Source organism: Acipenser ruthenus, chromosome 36, assembly GCF_902713425.1.
Source record: "Acipenser ruthenus chromosome 36, fAciRut3.2 maternal haplotype, whole genome shotgun sequence".
NCBI lineage: Eukaryota > Metazoa > Chordata > Actinopteri > Acipenseriformes > Acipenseridae > Acipenser > Acipenser ruthenus.
Window position 1 is genome coordinate 3447346 of NC_081224.1, and position 17200 is coordinate 3464545.

The window sequence follows — 17200 nt, forward strand, 5'->3', positions numbered from 1 at the left end:
GAGGGTTGTGGGTTCAATCCCCAGTGGGGGACACTGCTGCTGTACCCTTGAGCAAGGTACTTTACCTAGATTGCTCCAGTAAAAACCCAACTGTATAAATGGGTAACTGTATGTAAAAAAAATAATGTAATTGTATGTAAAAATAATGTGATATCTTGTAACAATTGTAAGTCGCCCTGGATAAGGGCGTCTGCTAAGAAATAAATAATAATAATAATAATAATAATTCAAAGCTACAGGTTGAAGCATAAACACCCCAGTCCAGCTACAAACCCAACTTGAACAATCGTCAGAGGCAACCGTGCCTGTCATATTAAACTAACTGTTTTATAACTTATTATCTGTATGCCTTTATATTGAAGTTTTAACATGTTCACTGAGTTTAAGAATTTAATGTTAAAATATGAGTAACGTAATGTAATTTGCAGTCAGTGTGATACCTCGAAAGAAATGCGCTGAGCCGATAGAGCCTCGTAGAACACATGCGTGGTTGTACAGTCGTTCAAAGTAACATTGCAGTTAATATGGAAGGCTCTTTTTTAATGCCTACCCCATTACCGTTAAAGATTGTACAGTATTTATCGAGATTACTCATGACTTCAAGGTAAGATTGGATTAACAAACTTAAAATGGTATTCACATTTGGTCTAACTGTGAGGAATGCTACATATTCAAATTAACAAAAGACAAAAAGCAAAAAGATTAGTTTAACATATGATTACAATCCAAAAGAAGTAAGATGGCCAGTGCATATTCCTTTCCCTGGACGCCCACCCCTGTGTATGGGGAATCAAGGGAGAGGAAGTCTCAAACCCTAACCCTAACCTGAACCCTAAGTCTAACTCTAATGGAAACCAAATAACATGAGTGATAAGTGAGTAAGAAAAGTATTTATTTTTTAGAAGCTTTTTATTCAATACCATAACAATGACCATACAGTATCATTTATATAGTGTTCTTCCTGTGCAAGCATCCCAGGGCGCTTTACACAAATACACAGCAAGCCAAAAGAGCTCCAGACTATTCACTAGGGAAAGGCCAAATCAAAGAGATATAAAATTTAAAAATACTCAGCATTCCGGATAAAAGCTGGAAGTGAGTTCTAGAGTGAAGGAGCTTGAAAACTGAAAGCCCTCGCACCAATCTTTAACCCTTATAAATCGGTAAAGCTGTCGACATCTCGACGTCGGTTACATCTTTTCCTGGCTTCTGTTTCACGGCTATCTTGCAGCAGCGTGCAGCGGTCCAGTCCTGGTTTGCACACTGGCAGTGGCAGGTCTGGTCATTGCGGATATCCCAGGAGCCGCAGGCATTACCGCAGGAGCAGCCCGTCGGCTTGTAACCTGCAAAGGAAAGAGAGCAAGAACCATTTACAATTCTGCCACCTCAGATTGTAACGATGCAACATGCCAAAACATGCTAAACTATTGTAACTGCATAGTACAACCATTGTGAAATCATGGGAAAACTGCAAAAACACTGTGCAAAATGACTGTGGCACTGTAAACTGTTATAAGGGGAATATTGGATTCTCTAGCCTTTCATATAAAGAGGCCTGCTTTGAAATTGGGTGCAGTGGAATGAGTTTGGTGGTTTAACCTCAGGTGGGCATTAGCTATATTTAAATCCACACACAACAAACCCCACAGTTCAGCACAGTTACCAGTCCCTGAGAGGACTGAATGGCAGGCAGGCAGGAGGTGTTCAGGTCGGGAATGAGGTCAGGTCAGGCCACCCCCTCACCCCCTCACCCCGTCTTTTGCAGAGCTGTGAAGGGAAGCTGTGCTGCTGTCCTCTCAAGCAAACTGAATTCACAACCAACCCCCCCAAAAAACAGACAAATAAAGGAACATAAAAGCTGAAGAACTGAAGATTGCACACAGACCTGCAGGACAATTCGCCAGGCTCCCTTTAGCTGAGGCATCAATGCAAGACAGAGTCACTTTCTCCAGGACTGCAGAGGCTGAAAACAACACAAAGCACAAGAGTTTAGGAAGAGGCTGTTCTGCCCATCAAGGCTCATCCCTTTCCAGCACCCTTTACCAGGGGGATCTCATTTAAAAGCACAGAATCTAGTCCATTCTGAAACGTTCCCAGTGTTTCAGATCCTACTGCTTCACCTGGTAGGCTGGTCCATGTATTTATAATCTCTGTGTAGAAAAGTGCTTCCTACCTTCCCTTCTAAACTTCTTTTTACTCAGCTTCCATTCATGCCCTCTTGTTCTGCTCTCTGTGCTCAATTTAAAGTAGTGTCTTGGGTTAACTTTATCCAGTTCTCACTGGAGTGTTTGGATAGGTGCGGATGGAAGCTGGTTTCTTACCCACAGATTCTGTCAGGCTGCTCATCAGTCCATCCAGAGCGCATTTCTGAGCGTCGGCAGCACAGAACATAACGATCACAGCCAGCAACACAGCAACTCTCATCTTCATGGTCTCAGGACTTCACTCTCTGGAGAAACAAGCACTGCAATGTCACTCTTTACCACGTTGTTACACAGTGGACCCGGCTAATCAAGGCCTTGCACCATATGAGAAACCGAACGAACGAGAGGAGACCATGATTCAGCACATCAGTGCTCGTCCGGTTTCTAGAGGCTGGTTGAAAACTTTAAGTCGGGTCTTAAAGGATCCCAATGATTCATCATCATGTTATGTTCGGTGCTTTAATAGGGCAGCACTCGGGTCGATTAATATCAGTTTATATTATTCCCTGTATTCGTACACGTCTCTTAGTTTTAGTTTTACTTTCATCCATGTCAGGTATATGAGGAAATAAGGAAAAGGAACACAAATATTTGCAGGTAAAGCGAACCAGTCAGGCTTTATATTTAATCAAACAAACCATACAACATTCTTATATATTTTGCATTAAAAGAACCAGTCGGGCTTATTCTTATTTTCTGGTGTTCAGGTCAATACAATATATACTCTTAGCACATGTTTATGCATGGATTATTACAATGACTTAAACACTAAATCTGATTATACTTGTACTAATACTTATAAGCTTACCCTAGTACAGGAACATGATGTTGTCACAGGTAAAGGAAATGTGTTTTTCTTTCAGTATTCGGCTGAGTGCCAGGTGACAATCAACAAGCTTTTTTCAAGCTCAGTATGACAGCTTGGGATAAGCTGCCAGGGTGAATGCACACCGATCTTTGATCTTACATCAAGTATTTATTAATTTTTCAGTCACCACGCACAGTTCCTGTCCTTTTTCAAGTGGCCTATTGATATCTCTCTCTGCTGATTGGGTTCTAGCAGCACATTGGTTCTACTGGTTTGCGAATCTATTTTAGATGTATGAGGCTACTTCTTGGTAACGTTCACAGTCTAGAATATTCTAAGTCATGCACCTGTTAGTCTATTAGCACAGCATTCTTAAGAAAGCAGTCTAGGTCAGTGAGTTTATTTAAAACTATAAGGCTACTTTTTAACCACAATTTATCTTTATCCTTTTTACACTGACAGAAGCGTGTCAGCACATCCTGCCTTGAAGCTGCAGACACAGAGAAGCAGAGAACACATTATGCTTTTATTTCTTCTGCATCAAGTAGGATGCCAGCTACTTCAGAATCAAGTAGGGTCCCTCCTAGATATTTATTTCTTAGCAGACACCCTGGATCTAATTCCCGGCATCACAAGTATTCTGAGTTCTCCTGGGCTTCACCCTGTCCTTCCCTAGAGTCTGCACAGTTTATTGGCTGGTTCATACACCCATCAATCTGATCATGGCATACAGTACAGGTCTTATCAGACACTTTCCATGTCCCTTTATTATCCAGTATGGTTTAGTTAGCACTAGACAGGACAGAGACTGAAGGGAGCATGCGTTCCTCATTTATAAATCTGATAATAATCCCCTGATTTGGACTTTTTAACTAACTTGTCCATGATTATCAACATCATATCTTAACCCTAGGTAGCCCATTCCATACCCTCACCACTCTATGTGAAGAAGTGTCTCTTAGCCTTAGTCTGTCTTAAATCTGTCTCCACCTCCACCTGTGTCCTCTGGTCTTGGTTTCTGTGCTGTGCTGAAGGTACTGGCTACACTTTGTCAACTCCTTTTAAGATTTTAAAGTCTTCAATCGAGTCCCCTTTTTTCTAAATGAATTCAGCTCCCTCAAGCTGTCCTCACAGCTCATTCATTTAAGCCCTGGATTAGTCTGGTTGCTTTTCCTTGAACTCTCTCCTCTGGTAATGAGGCGATCAAAATTCTCACGTTCTCAGTCTTTCCAGATCTTTATGCTTACAGAGGATGCAATTAATAATTGAATTCGGGAAGATGCATTTTGATCAGACTCGGCTGTGATTGACTTCTTATTTTCTAACTGTTTAAAAACCTAAGCTCGTTGAGCTCAAGCAAGTGTGGTATACCTCCTCCATAACTGCAAGTCAAGTTGTTTGTGGTCACGTGGTTAACTCCTCAACCAATGCAATTATCAGACCTAATTATACTAGCGTGATATTTCACGCAATTAAGCAAATTATGCAATTATCAGATATACATTTGAGCGGAGTAAACAAATAGCAAATTTGTGGTTGGCTACCCAGAAATTGCTATGCATTTAAATGGAGTATGCAGTTATCCGATATGCAATTAAGTGGATTCCACTGTGTCCATATAAAGTATAATACATATTTTTTGTATTAATAATAATAATAATCATAGTTTTGTAACATGAACAGCAACAACAGAAAATATCAAATTGCAATTTGCAGTAGAGTCCTAAAACTGTCGCACTGTTCTACACTCTCTAGTATAGCTGAACAGATCACACTTACCGATGCAGGAGCAGGTGGCTTTCTTCTTTCAGCACAGTGGTAAAAGTCAGCTTATATAGTGTTGACAGTCCTATGGACTGCCTGTAGACAGTTTGCCAAATACAGCTTATCCTGGGTGGAGATGTCATCCCATGTATAGAACACTACACCTAATACTTGCTCTGTGGCCACACCTGTTGAATGAGTTGTGTAATGGGAAGATAATTGCCACATTTTCATAAGAAACATTTATAACACTATGTAACACAATTTTTGTTCCTGGGTAGTAAGTGTTATTTCCTAATTGCTTATGCCTCAAAAGTATAGAAAATGGCTATTATTCCCCACAAACTTTGCTTTTGTGACCAGGACAGTGATATTTTGAAATTTACCTATTTCCAATGAGAAAACGGGTGAATATGTGTCTTTTCGTTCACATAAAGTCAGAAAAAAACAACATATGAATCCAAATTAACATGTATTTATACTAAAGTAATACAAAAATGACTACAAAAGATTTAGAAGTGAGTAGTTTTTCGAGATTTACGATTATACTGTAAATCACTTTCACGAATCAGCTCCCAAATGTAGACACTGAGCTAATAGCCTCACCTATCTCTGCCAGCTTGATACAATTCATTAAGGGTTAAATGTATTGTATAGGTTATAAGGATTTGACCACATCTAAACGTAACCATTGTACTGGAGAATTCTGTTCTCAGACTGTCGTCTCCTCCTAGTCCAAAAGACCCCCCCACTGTGGTCTTAGCTTCAAAGACTTCAAGGTGTGAGTAAGCTAGTTTGATTGTTTTCAATAAAAAAAAAATTGGCTCTTCTCATTCTTTTCAATTCTCTCAATAAGCTTGCTCTTAACATCGGCTCTGGATACCTACAAGGAACAAAGAAGAGAGGCCTTTGAAAGTTCAGCCTGTCATCTGACCTGCTGAGAATAACAACTGATTGTGTCCAGCTTTTAACACAGAAAGCTTCATTCCTGTTTCCTGCTGGACCTTTCTACCACATTCTAACAAGGTCACCACCAGGAATTCATTTATCTGAGGAAATCAAAAAGAAACCATCATTCTGTTTAAACCATTAGAAACAAAACCACATTCTTTGGACTTTGGAAAATGAAAGTTTGGTAACTATATGACAATATATTGAATTTCTTGATGCATAGAACCTTTGTAACACTGAAAAAAGTCTCTTTGTAGTCTTAGTCATATCATATATAGAGAAAAGAGAAAATATCACAATATCTGCCATTGTAATCCTGTGTTACACAATAAAAGCATTATGTTATTATGAAAAATAAAATATTGCATTATTTCCCATCATAAAAGCAAGCCCATAATCTGTGACAAGCAACCCCTGCAGGCAGGGTGTCTCAGGTGAGCCACGCTTGTTGAACAGCCTAAATATCATATTGTGAGTAAAGTTACGCCCGTATTAACACATCCCTCTATACATGCAAGGCTACTCTTCTGCTTGGTTAGGAACAGAACCTCGTAGAATGTCTACAAATAAGAAGATAAGAAAGAGTACAAAGTGTGACAGCCCGCCCCGGGCTCCCCTATAATTACTGCCAATGTGACCAGACTGTGAAACACGCGATTCCGTGTGTGGAATCCTCCTAAAACAACAAGGCAGCACTGTGTTATATATTTTATATATAATATATCATATTCAGGGTCGGGGTCAATTCCTGTTTTTCAATTGCAATTCCATTTCCAATTCCTGTTGCTATGTTGCTATGTTTTCTGTATGTAGGTCTGCAGTGATGAAATGGTTAAAACTAAACAATTCACTTTGGGGCCATTGATGCAAATTGCGCTACATTCATGCTGTCTGTGGACTCATTTTTTTGCCAAAGTTCTCTGTTTCTGCATTTTCAAGTGAGATGCAATGCACTGCGAATGCTGTCACAGAGAATACATTGCTGTGAACCTTGCTCCAGTGGAAAAACTTACATAATGGTACGTTATTGTTTGAAGTGAAAATAATTAAAAACAAGTTTCAGGGATGTAATAAAAAAAAAACAGAATTGGAAACCAAATAACATGAGTGATAAGTGAGTGAGAAAAGTATTTATTTTTTAGAAGCTTTTTATTCAATATCATAACAATGACCATACAGTATCATTTATACAGCGTCCTTCCTGTGCAAGCATCCCAGGGCGCTTTACAGAAATACACAGCAAGCCAAAAGAGCTCCAGACTATTCACTAGGGAAAGGCCAAATCAAAGAGATATAAAAGTTAAAAATACTCAGCATTCCGGATAAAAGCTGGAAGAGAGTTCCAGAGTGAAGGAGCTTGAAAACTGAAAGCCCTCGCACTAATCTTTAAACCACATTTGTGTTCTAGAATGCTTCAAGATCCAGACGTGGATTCTGGCATTTTCTGGTTTCTACATGGCAATCTTGCAGCAGCGTGCAATGACCCCGATCCGGTTTACAGTGGTCGAAATCGGCTTTGCACACTGGCAGAGGCAGGTCTGGTCATTGCTGATATCCCAGTAGCAGCCGGGATTAGTGCAGGAGCAGCACATCACCTTGTAACCTGCAAAGGAAAGAGAGCAAAAACCATTTACAATTCTGCCCCCTCAGATTGTAACGATGCCCTCCAAGCGAGTGATGAGGTAATAATCCTGTCATCAGCATCAGGCACGCGCCTGATTAACACTGACTCACTCGTCTTTGATTCAATTCAATGGGCTGAGATGCAAGATACTACATGGCTGTGGGGAAATTCATAATTAATATTGAATGTACTGGTAAAATGACATTTCCATTCTTAAATCTATGAGAATTGAGATGCTATGATGTTAATCAAGGACAAGATACTGCTAGTCTCGTAGAAATAAACAAAGCTGATTCTAATCTTTTAATTAAGAATGCCTGACTGGGAAACCAACTTTCTTGATGTAAAGGGTTGAGAAGGGCGGCACCTGGTGGATACAAGGTGTCATGACTATTTATTATTATTTATTTCTTAACAGACGCCCTTATCCAGGGTAACAATTGTTACAAGATATTACATTATTTTTTACGCATTATTTTTACATACAATTACCCTTTTATACAGCTGGGTTTTTACTGGAGCAATCTCTGTAAAGTACCTTGCTCAAGGGTGTACAGCAGCAGTGTCCCCCACCTGGGATTGAACCCACAACCCTCCGGTCAAGAGTTCAGAGCCCTAACCACTACTCCACACTGCAGCTCCTTCAATTGTTACACATTAGTCCAAACGTAATGTGACTAATGTGTAACAATTGAAATGATTACATTGGTTTTAGAATACTTTTAATAACTAATCTTGCAGATGCAAGTTTAAGAATTATTTAAGTATGTTTTCCCAATAATATTGAAATGTTTATTGTGTTTTAAAGTGAAAATAATAATAATGTGTTTAACATGCTTGTAACAGTAATTTAGTAATGAGAATGAAACTGAAATTTGTATCCTTCTATGATCACTGTAACTAAAGTTATATCAAAATGAAGTTTTATTTTTTTTAAAAAGTATATCTCTGTGGAAGGACGAGTTACCAGTGTTAATGACGCGCATTGCTTGTGTAAAAGGATCTCTCTCTCTCTCTCTCTCTCTCTCTCTCTCTCTCTTTCTCTCTCTCTCTCTCTCTCTCTCTCTCTCTCTCTCTCTCTCTCTCTCTCTCTCACACACGAACACCTAAGTATTAGAATTTAAGATTCAAGTAAAATACTATTAGTTTGTAGAAGAAATATCTACATGCAACTAGAAGTAAAAAAATGTAGTAAGTAGAATAATGGAATGGTGGATATCATTGTATAATGAATATGATAAACGTTAAGGACTAAAACCCGCTATTTATACTTAAATATTCCTCACATAATGGAGGCATCGTCCTTTATATTGAGAAATTAATATGAACTAATGTTTGTATTTTACCAATATAGTGGGGTTATTGCCTATGATATAGAGGTATTAATGTTAAATATGACATATTCCTAGATACATGGAAACATGCCAGAACATGGTAAACATGGACACTGACCTTTAGGACATTCCGCCTTGTAGCCTCTACTTGGGACAGTAATGCAGGACAGAGTCACTTTCTGCATCGCTTTAGAGTCTGAAAACACAACACAAAGCACAAGAGTTTAGGAAGGAGAAGAGGCTGTTCTGCCCATCAAGGCTCATCCCTTCCCAGCACCCTCTAACAGGGAGATCTAATTTAAAAGCACAGAATCTAGTCCATTCTGAAACGTTCCCAGTGTTTCAGATCCTACTGCTTCCCCTGGTAGACTAGACCATGCATTTATAATCTCTGTGTAAAAAAGTGCTTCCTACATTCCCTTCTAAACTTCTTTTTACTCAGCTTCCATTCATGCCCTCTTGTTCTGCTCTCTGTGCTCAATTTAAAGTAGTGTCTTGGGTTAACTTTATCCAGTTCTCACTTGAGTGTTTGGATAGGTGCGGATGGAAGCTGGTTTCTTACCCACAGATTCTGTCAGGCTGCTCATCAGATCATCCTGAGGGTATGTCTGAGCGTCGGCAGCACAGAACATAACGATCACAGCCAGCAACACAGCAACTCTCATCTTCATGGTCTCAGGACTTCACTCTCTGGAGAAACAAGCACAGCAACGTTACTCTTTACCACGTTGTTACACAGTGGACCCGGCTTATCAAGGCCTTACACAATATGAGAAACCGAACGATTCAGCCCATCAGCGCTCGTCTGGTTCCTAGTAGCTGGTTGCCTCCACTTCTTCTGTCCCAAATCTGTGTCCTTTTCTGCCTGGATTGCTGCTGTTCTGCCATTTGTCAAGAATGTTCTCTTCTTTTGAATTCAGGAAATTGCATTTTTAACAAACTTGGCTGCAACTGACTTCTGACTTTGTTTATTTTCTAACTTTTTATTTTCAAACTCAGTAAGTGTGGTTTACCTCCTCTTAGAAGTCACCATAACTGCAAGTCAAGTTGTTTCTGGTGACGTGGTCAACTCCTCAACCAATGCAATTATCAGAACTAATTATACAGACGCGTACAAAATCAATCTTTCATGCAATTAAGCAAATTATGCATTTGAGCGGAGTGCAATACCATGTAAACACATAGCGAATTTGTGGTACCCAGAAATTGCTATGCATTTATGTGTATGCAGTTATCTGATATGCAATTAAGTGGAGTGCACTGTATCTATGCAAAAGTATAATATGTTTTATTTTATTATTAATAATAATAATAATAATAATAATAATAATAATAATAATAATAATAATAATCACAGTTTTGTAACATGAACAGCAACAACAAAAAATATCAAATTGCACTTTGCAGTAGAGTCCTAAAACTGTTGCACTGTTCCACACTCTCTAGTATAGCTGAACAGATCACACTTACCGATGCAGGGGCGGGTGGCTTTCTTCTTTGTGCACAGTGGTAAAAGTCAGCTTATATAGTGTTGACAGTCCTATTGACTGCTCCTACACCAGGGCGTTCCCAGTGCATTTTTATTGCCTAATACCTGATCACTGCAAGTCATTTTCAGTAAATACAATTACTAATACAGTATTTCCTAGTTGCATAGTTTTGCAATAATGTTATTTGGCAATACAGAAAAACAATGTTGTACTTGTCGCAGCACACCTTTTATCACTATGCAACTTGTGTGCCATTTTCTGTCCTTTAATATGGCACAAGCGCTGATACAGTAACTGAAAAGGTGCAGACCACATATCAAGCTAAAGCCTCTGTACTGCAACTGAATGTACATGTATGTGTGTATGTGTAGATGAAGCCTGTAGTTTAGTTTAGAGCAGGGGTTCCCAATCCAGGTCCTGGGGGAGCCCTGTGGCTGCTGGTTTTCATTCCAACTGAGCTCCCAATTACTTAATAAAACCATGAATTGAACTGATAATTTGCTTAATTACACCTTTTTACTTGTTTTCAGCTGTTAAACAGTTGCAGATTTCAAGTTAGCTGTAACATTTTATAAGTAACTTGAACTCTGCAACTTTTAAGATCGGAACACAATTAAAAAAGTCTAATTAAGCAAATTATCAGTTTAATTAAGGGTCTAGTTAAGTAATTGGGTGCTCAGTTGGAATGAAAGCCAACAGACACAGGGGGTCCCCAGGACCAGGATTGGGAAACCCTGGTTTAGATTACATCGTTGCTGTTCAAAAGTTTAGATACATGTCTATTTTATTGTTTTGTGCAGTCTCTGATTTCAGTATCTCATTTCTATGGTTCTCCAGACAGACCCTTATAAAAGTTTACCAGGGTTTTTCTGCATGGTAATTATGCAGTTTTCCCTTCCTCCCCTAGGGTTATACTACTTGGCGATGTCATAACTCCTTGCCGTGGTCCACTGTGATGTCACTAGATGAATTGTGATGTCACACACCACTATTTTTGTAATAATTTTTTTTATGAAATCATCAACAGCAGCCACAGTTCCAGCTCCACACTGTAAAGCTTGGAGTGTGTTGAGTTGCGTGTACCTGTACCATTAAAAAGCACATCAGGACAGTGACGATGAATGGAAAAGGCTAACTTGCTGCGTGGTTTGTATCCAGTACCCAGCCTTGGCTCTGTCAGCGCAGTCTTGAGGAGGAGGAGCTACAGGTTCCAGGTGTCTCTGCTGCTGGATGAGCTGGCCCATGTTCCCCTGGTGAACGGAATGCTCTTCTGCAAGGTCAGGCTTCTGGACGGGAGCTACAAGCACGAGTCTATGAGGTACATTAACATGAGGAAAGAGCCCACTCGCCCGCTTCCTAGCAGCTGATCGGTTTCAGAACCTCAAAGTTAAAGGATCCTAATGATTCAGCATCACCATTGTGGCTTGGTAACCCTTGGTAACCTTTAATAACCCTTGATAACCCATTCCATACCCTCACCGCCCCCTGTGTAAAGAAGTGTCTCCTACCCTCTGTTCAAAGTCTGTCTCCACTTCCAACTGTCCCTGGTCCTGGTTTCTGTGCTGCTCTTAAAGTATTGGTTCAGGTTAACTTTGTCCTTTGAAGATTTTTAAAGACTTCATTCAGGCCCCCCCCCCCAATTCTTCTTTGTTCAATTCCTTCAGCATTGTCTTTGTAGCTCATTCCTTAAGCCCTGGGGCTCTCTCCAAGGTCAGCATGGCCTTGGTAATGAAGTGACTTCAATTGAACACAGTATTCTGAGTGTGTTCTCGTCTGCAGCTTGTGTATTTCAGTCTTTCCAGATCTTTTACTTTATGCTTTATAAATGATTTATTTATTTTGCTGCTGCTTTTTCAATTGCCTGTAGGAAGGAGGTTCACCTCAGTTCAGTTCGGTGGAACAAGACTTTGGATTTTGAGTACAGGACTGGTAGAAACCCTTGGACAGGAACGCTCCAGGACTGTGTGTGCAGAGTGTCAGAGTGCAAGGTGAGCACAGCTCCAGGACTGTGTGTGCAGAGTGTCAGTGTGCAAGGTGAGCACAGCTCCAGGACTGTGTGTGCAGAGTGTCAGTGTGCAAGGTGAGCACAGCTCCAGGACTGTGTGTGCAGAGTGTCAGTGCACAAGGTGAGCACAGCTCCAAGACTGTGTGTGCAGAGTGTCAGTGTGCAAGGTGAGCACAGCTCCAGCACTGTGTGTGCAGAGTGTCAGAGTGTGCAAGGTGGGCACAGCTCCAGGACTGTGTGTGCAGAGTGTCAGTGCGCAAGGTGAGCACAGCTCCAAGACTGTGTGTGCAGAGTGTCAGTGTGCAAGGTGAGCACAGCTCCAGCACTGTGTGTGCAGAGTGTCAGAGTGTGCAAGGTGGGCACAGCTCCAGGACTGTGTGTGCAGAGTGTCAGTGTGCAAGGTGAGCACAGCTCCAGCACTGTGTGTGCAGAGTGTCAGAGTGTGCAAGGTGAGCACAGCTCCAGGACTGTGTGTGCAGAGTGTCAGTGCGCAAGGTGAGCACAGCTCCAAGACTGTGTGTGCAGAGTGTCAGTGTGCAAGGTGAGCACAGCTCCAGCACTGTGTGTGCAGAGTGTCAGAGTGTGCAAGGTGGGCACAGCTCCAGGACTGTGTGTGCAGAGTGTCAGTGCGCAAGGTGAGCACAGCTCCAGGACTGTGTGTGCAGAGTGTCAGAGTGTGCAAGGTGAGCACAGCTCCAAGACTGTGTGTGCAGAGTGTCAGTGCACAAGGTGAGCACAGCTCCAGGACTGTGTGTGCAGAGTGTCAGAGTGTGCAAGGTGGGCACAGCTCCAGGACTGTGTGTGCAGAGTGTCAGTGTGCAATGTGAGCACACAGCACACAGCAAGCTCAAGGGGGGCCTTTTAGAAACCCCCTCACATATCAGGAATCAAACAGTAACAGTGATGTGTTTGCCAGAATTTCAGTACATCTTATCCTGGGTGGAGATGTCATCCCGTGCATAGAACACCAAACCTAATACTTACTCTGTGGCCGCACCTGTTGTACGAGTTGTGTCATTTATAATGGGAAGATAATTGCCACATTTTCATAAGAAACATTTATAATCATTGTTATTTCTAATTGGAGTCAAAAAACATGAGCCATGACAGTTCTGCTTTGGGTTTAGCAGCAGCCCAAGCAATTAAAACAGCCATAAGAACATAAGAACATAAGAACATAAGAAAGTTTACAAACAAGAGGAAGCCATTCGGCCCATCTTGCTCAGCTTCTTGAAGGATCCCAGGGTGTCACTTGAGAGTTGGTTCCAGATCCTCACAGTTCTCTGTGTAGAAAAGTGCCTCCTATTTTCTGTTTTGAATGCCCCTTTATAAAATCTCCATTTGTGACCCCTGGTCCTTGTTTCTTTTTTCAGGTCAAAAAAGTCCACTGGGTCGAGATTGTCAATATTTTTTAGAATTTTGAATGCTTGAATCAGATCACTGTGTAGTCTTCTTTGTTCAAGACTGAATAGATTCAATTATTTTAGCCTGTCTGCATACGACATGTCTTTTAAACCTGGGATAATTCTGGTCGCTCTTTTTTGCACTCTTTCTAGAGCGGCAATATCCTTTTTGTAACGAGGTGACCAGAACTGAACACAATATTCTAGATGAGGTCTTAGTAATGCATTGTAAAGTTTTAACATTACTTCCCTTGATTTAAGTTAAACACTTTTCACAATATATCCGACAATCTTGTTGGCCTTTTTTATAGCTTCCCCACATTGTCTAGATGAAGACATTTCTGAGTCAACATTAACTCCTAGGTCTTTTTCATAGATTCCTTCTTCAATTTCAGTATCTCACATATGATATTTATAATGCACATTTGTATTGCCTGCGTGCAGTACCTTACACTTTTCTCTATTAAATGTCATTTGCGATGTGTCTGCCCAGTTCTGAATGCTGTCTAGATCATTTTGAGTGACCTTTGCTGCTGCAACAGTGTTTGCCACTCCTTCTATTTCTGTGTCGTCTGCAAATTTAACAAGTTTGCTTACAATACCAGAATCTAAATTATTAATGTAGATTTAGCAGAGGACCTAATACTGATCCCTGTTGTTATATATGTATTTTTGTTTACGACTGTAAGTCACCCTGGATAAGGGCGTCTGCTGAGAAATAAATAATAATAATAATATATGTTATGGCAAATCTGCTGATGCAAATTAATGCTAATTCTATGTACACCTCCTAGTGGTTGGTTTTGAATCTACACAAGTGAATGCAAGTGTATTTGTACTTAACAAGGACGTATAGATAAAATATATCTGAAGGTTAACTGAACTCCTGCCCCTGTGTGTTTCATTAATAACACATCTTAGTTGAAGTACAAAACACAACAATTGGCGACGAGGACATATGTGTTTTTCTGACCCTGGCGGTTGCATCTTGTTTACGTTTTACCCCTTGTCCTCTCAGAGTTTTTTTTCAGTGGTTTGGGAGGACGCAGGGCCTTGAAAACAAGTGGACGACAGACTTGCAAAACAAATGGCAGGCTGTATCAGAAAAATGGATGTTTTCGACAGTAATACAGAAGAATGGATGATGTATACTGAGCGGCTTGAGCAATATTTTGCTGTAAATGATTTTGCAGATGAGAAGCGCGTCCCAGCCTTGTTAAGAGCTATGGGGGGAAAAGCTTATAGTTTATTAAGGAGTTTGACTGCGCCTGAGAAACCGGCAAATAAAACATTCGCCGAAATAGTAAAAATAATGCAGGACCATTTTCGCCGAAGCCACTGCTAATAGCTGAACGGTTTAGGTTTCACAAGCGAAACCAGCTCGAAGGTGAAACCATCGCTGTTTATGTAGCAGAGCTTAAGAAGCTTTCTGAATATTGTCAGTTTGGAGAAGGTCTAAACGATGCGTTACGCGATAGACTGGTCTGCGGCATTTTGCAAGAGAGCACACAGAAGAGGTTGCTAACGGAAGCAAACCTTACTTTCAAACGCGCAATACAACTTGCAGTTTCAATGGAAACGGCTGCTAGAGACGCAACTCAATTACAGACAGGAGTTAAAGCTGCTGCTAATGTACACAAAATGAGCAGAGCTGTAAAAAAAGGCCAAATAAAAGAGACTATATCACAAGCAGATACATGCTATCACTGTGGTAGAGGTTCACATATTTAAGAACGAAACCTGCAGAAAATGTATCAAGCGAGGGCACATTCAAAGAGTTTGCCATGCATGGAAAAACAAAGATAATGTGGAAGCATGCCAGCGTGTTACTTACCTTTAGAAAAACAGAAGTGTACACGCAGTTGAAGACACCTGAAAGGTTCTGAAAGCGAAAGTGGATTGGCTAGCCAAGAAATCTGCAATATAAATTGTGGTGATAAAAACGCGATTTGGCTCACACCAGAAATAAATGTGAAGCCTGTGAAGATGGAGCTGGATACAGGCTCTGCAGTGTCAGTCATGTCTCAGCTCGAGTGGAAAAAGCACTTTAAGGACATAAAGTTGCAGAAAACCACACTGTCACTGAAAACATACACCGGCAAAAGAATAAATCGTTTAGGAGTGACACCGGTGACAGTCTCATACAACAACCAAGAGTGTGTATGTTGTTCAAAAAGGGGGACCTGCCCTCTGGGGACGTGATTGGCTACTAAAGCTGAAAGTGGATTGGAAATCTATACATAGCCTACGTCTCTCTCAGTCCACCCCACAGTCAACTGAAGCCAAATTAAGTAAGATCCTGGAACAAGCAGCTCCAGTGTTTCAAGATGGAATCGGCACCCTCAAACAGATTAAAGGAAAAATTGTTATTACAGAAGGAGCTATGCCTAAATTCCACAAAGCCCACCCTGTGGTACACCACTGGTTACCTCACTCCATTTTGAGGTATCTCCTCTAATCAGTACTTTCTGCTTTCTACATGTTAACCTCTCCCTAATCCATGTGCATGCATTTCCTTGAATCCCTACTGCGTTCAGTTTGAGTATAAATTTTTTTGCAGTATTTTGTCAAAAGCTTTCTGGAAATCTAAATAAACTATGTCATATGCTTTGCAATTATCCATTGTCGATGTTGCATCCTCAAAAAAATCAAGTAGGTTAGTTAGACACGATCTCCCTTTCCTAAAACCATGCTGACTGTCTCCCACAATACTGTTACCATATAGGTCATTTTCCATTTTGGATCTTATTATAGTTTCCATAAGTTTACATAAAATAGAAGTCAGGCTTATTGGTCTGTACTTACCTGATTCGGTTTTGTCTCCCTTTTTGTGGATTGGTATTACGTTTGCTATTTTCCAGTCTGTCGGTACAACCCCTGTGTCAAGAGACTGTTGCATGATCTTGGTTAGCGGTTTGTAAACAACTTCTTTCATTTCTTTGAGTACTATTGGGAGGATCTCATCCGGCCCAGGGGATTTGTTTATTTTAAGAGCTCCTAGTCCCTTTAACACTTCTGCCTCTGTTATGCTAAAGTTATTTAAAATTGGATAGGAACAGGTCGACATGTGGGGCATGTTGTCCGTATCCTCCTTTGTAAAAACCATGATGACAACTCACCAAGCAGCACTGGTTTACACAATTTACACAAATCACAACATAATCAAGCAAACACTTAATGACTGCCCTGCGCTATGGGAACCAGTCTGGCTCTGAAAAGCAATCTCAATTAATCATTTGAAAATACTGTATCTCAAAAGAATAGAAGGTGTTTTTAGTCATTTTCATTAAATACAATTTTTAATTGTGATGGATGAATTATATAATTCATTAAGGTTTAAATGTATTATATAGGTTGTAAGGATTTTACCAAATCTAAACGTAACCATTGTACTGGAGAATTCTGCCTGTTCTCACTGTCGTCTCCTCCTAAACCAAAAGACCCCCACAGTGGTCTTAGTTTTAAAGACTTCAAGGTGTGTGTAACGAGGGAGGTCTGTGCTGACTGTCTGGCGCATGCGTGGTTCTGCAGGAAGAGGGCGGCAGTCTCATAAGATCCTCCTGCCAGTCATGGCGATGACACGGAGAGGTGGGGAAGAGGGTGTGTGGGCTTTCCCT

At 40.6% G+C, this 17200-nt stretch overlaps 2 protein-coding genes across 3 annotated transcripts; both read right to left on the reverse strand.

The window, feature by feature from the left end:
• Window positions 1-878: 878 nt before the first annotated feature.
• LOC117401963 (resistin-like) lies at window positions 879-4903 on the reverse strand. Its single transcript, XM_034002730.3, has 4 exons — window positions 4792-4903; window positions 2322-2449; window positions 1886-1963; window positions 879-1343 (listed from the first exon to the last, which is right to left on the reverse strand). The coding sequence occupies exons 2-4, from the start codon at window positions 2428-2430 to the stop codon at window positions 1147-1149; spliced, it is 384 nt and encodes a 127-aa protein (XP_033858621.2). The 5' UTR covers window positions 2431-2449; window positions 4792-4903; the 3' UTR covers window positions 879-1146.
• Window positions 4904-6882: 1979 nt separating this feature from the next.
• On the reverse strand, window positions 6883-11796 carry LOC131706700 (resistin-like). Of its 2 annotated transcripts, none has more exons than XM_059008303.1 (4): window positions 11684-11796; window positions 9248-9375; window positions 8804-8881; window positions 6883-7330 (listed from the first exon to the last, which is right to left on the reverse strand). In XM_059008303.1, exons 2-4 carry the CDS (start codon window positions 9354-9356, stop codon window positions 7179-7181), a joined length of 339 nt encoding a protein of 112 aa, XP_058864286.1. In that variant the 5' UTR covers window positions 9357-9375; window positions 11684-11796; the 3' UTR covers window positions 6883-7178. The 2 variants fall into 2 exon arrangements, with proteins under 2 accessions (XP_058864286.1, XP_058864285.1); XM_059008302.1 differs by lacking the exon at window positions 11684-11796 and adding an exon at window positions 10156-10255 and having other exon boundaries at window positions 6886-7330.
• Between the last annotated feature and the right edge of the window lie 5404 nt (window positions 11797-17200).

Coding starts and splice junctions, on each gene's coding strand:
- LOC117401963 (XM_034002730.3), bottom strand. CDS start 2,430: ATGAAGATGAGAGTTGCTGTGTTGCTGGCTGTGATCGTTATGTTCTGT. Junction 1,964..2,321: donor CAGCCTGACAGAATCTGTGG/GTAAGAAACCAG, acceptor TGTTGTTTTCAG/CCTCTGCAGTCCTGGAGAAA. Junction 1,344..1,885: donor CCTGGCGAATTGTCCTGCAG/GTCTGTGTGCAA, acceptor TTTCCTTTGCAG/GTTACAAGCCGACGGGCTGC.
- LOC131706700 (XM_059008303.1), bottom strand. CDS start 9,356: ATGAAGATGAGAGTTGCTGTGTTGCTGGCTGTGATCGTTATGTTCTGT. Junction 8,882..9,247: donor CAGCCTGACAGAATCTGTGG/GTAAGAAACCAG, acceptor TTGTGTTTTCAG/ACTCTAAAGCGATGCAGAAA. Junction 7,331..8,803: donor CAAGGCGGAATGTCCTAAAG/GTCAGTGTCCAT, acceptor TTTCCTTTGCAG/GTTACAAGGTGATGTGCTGC.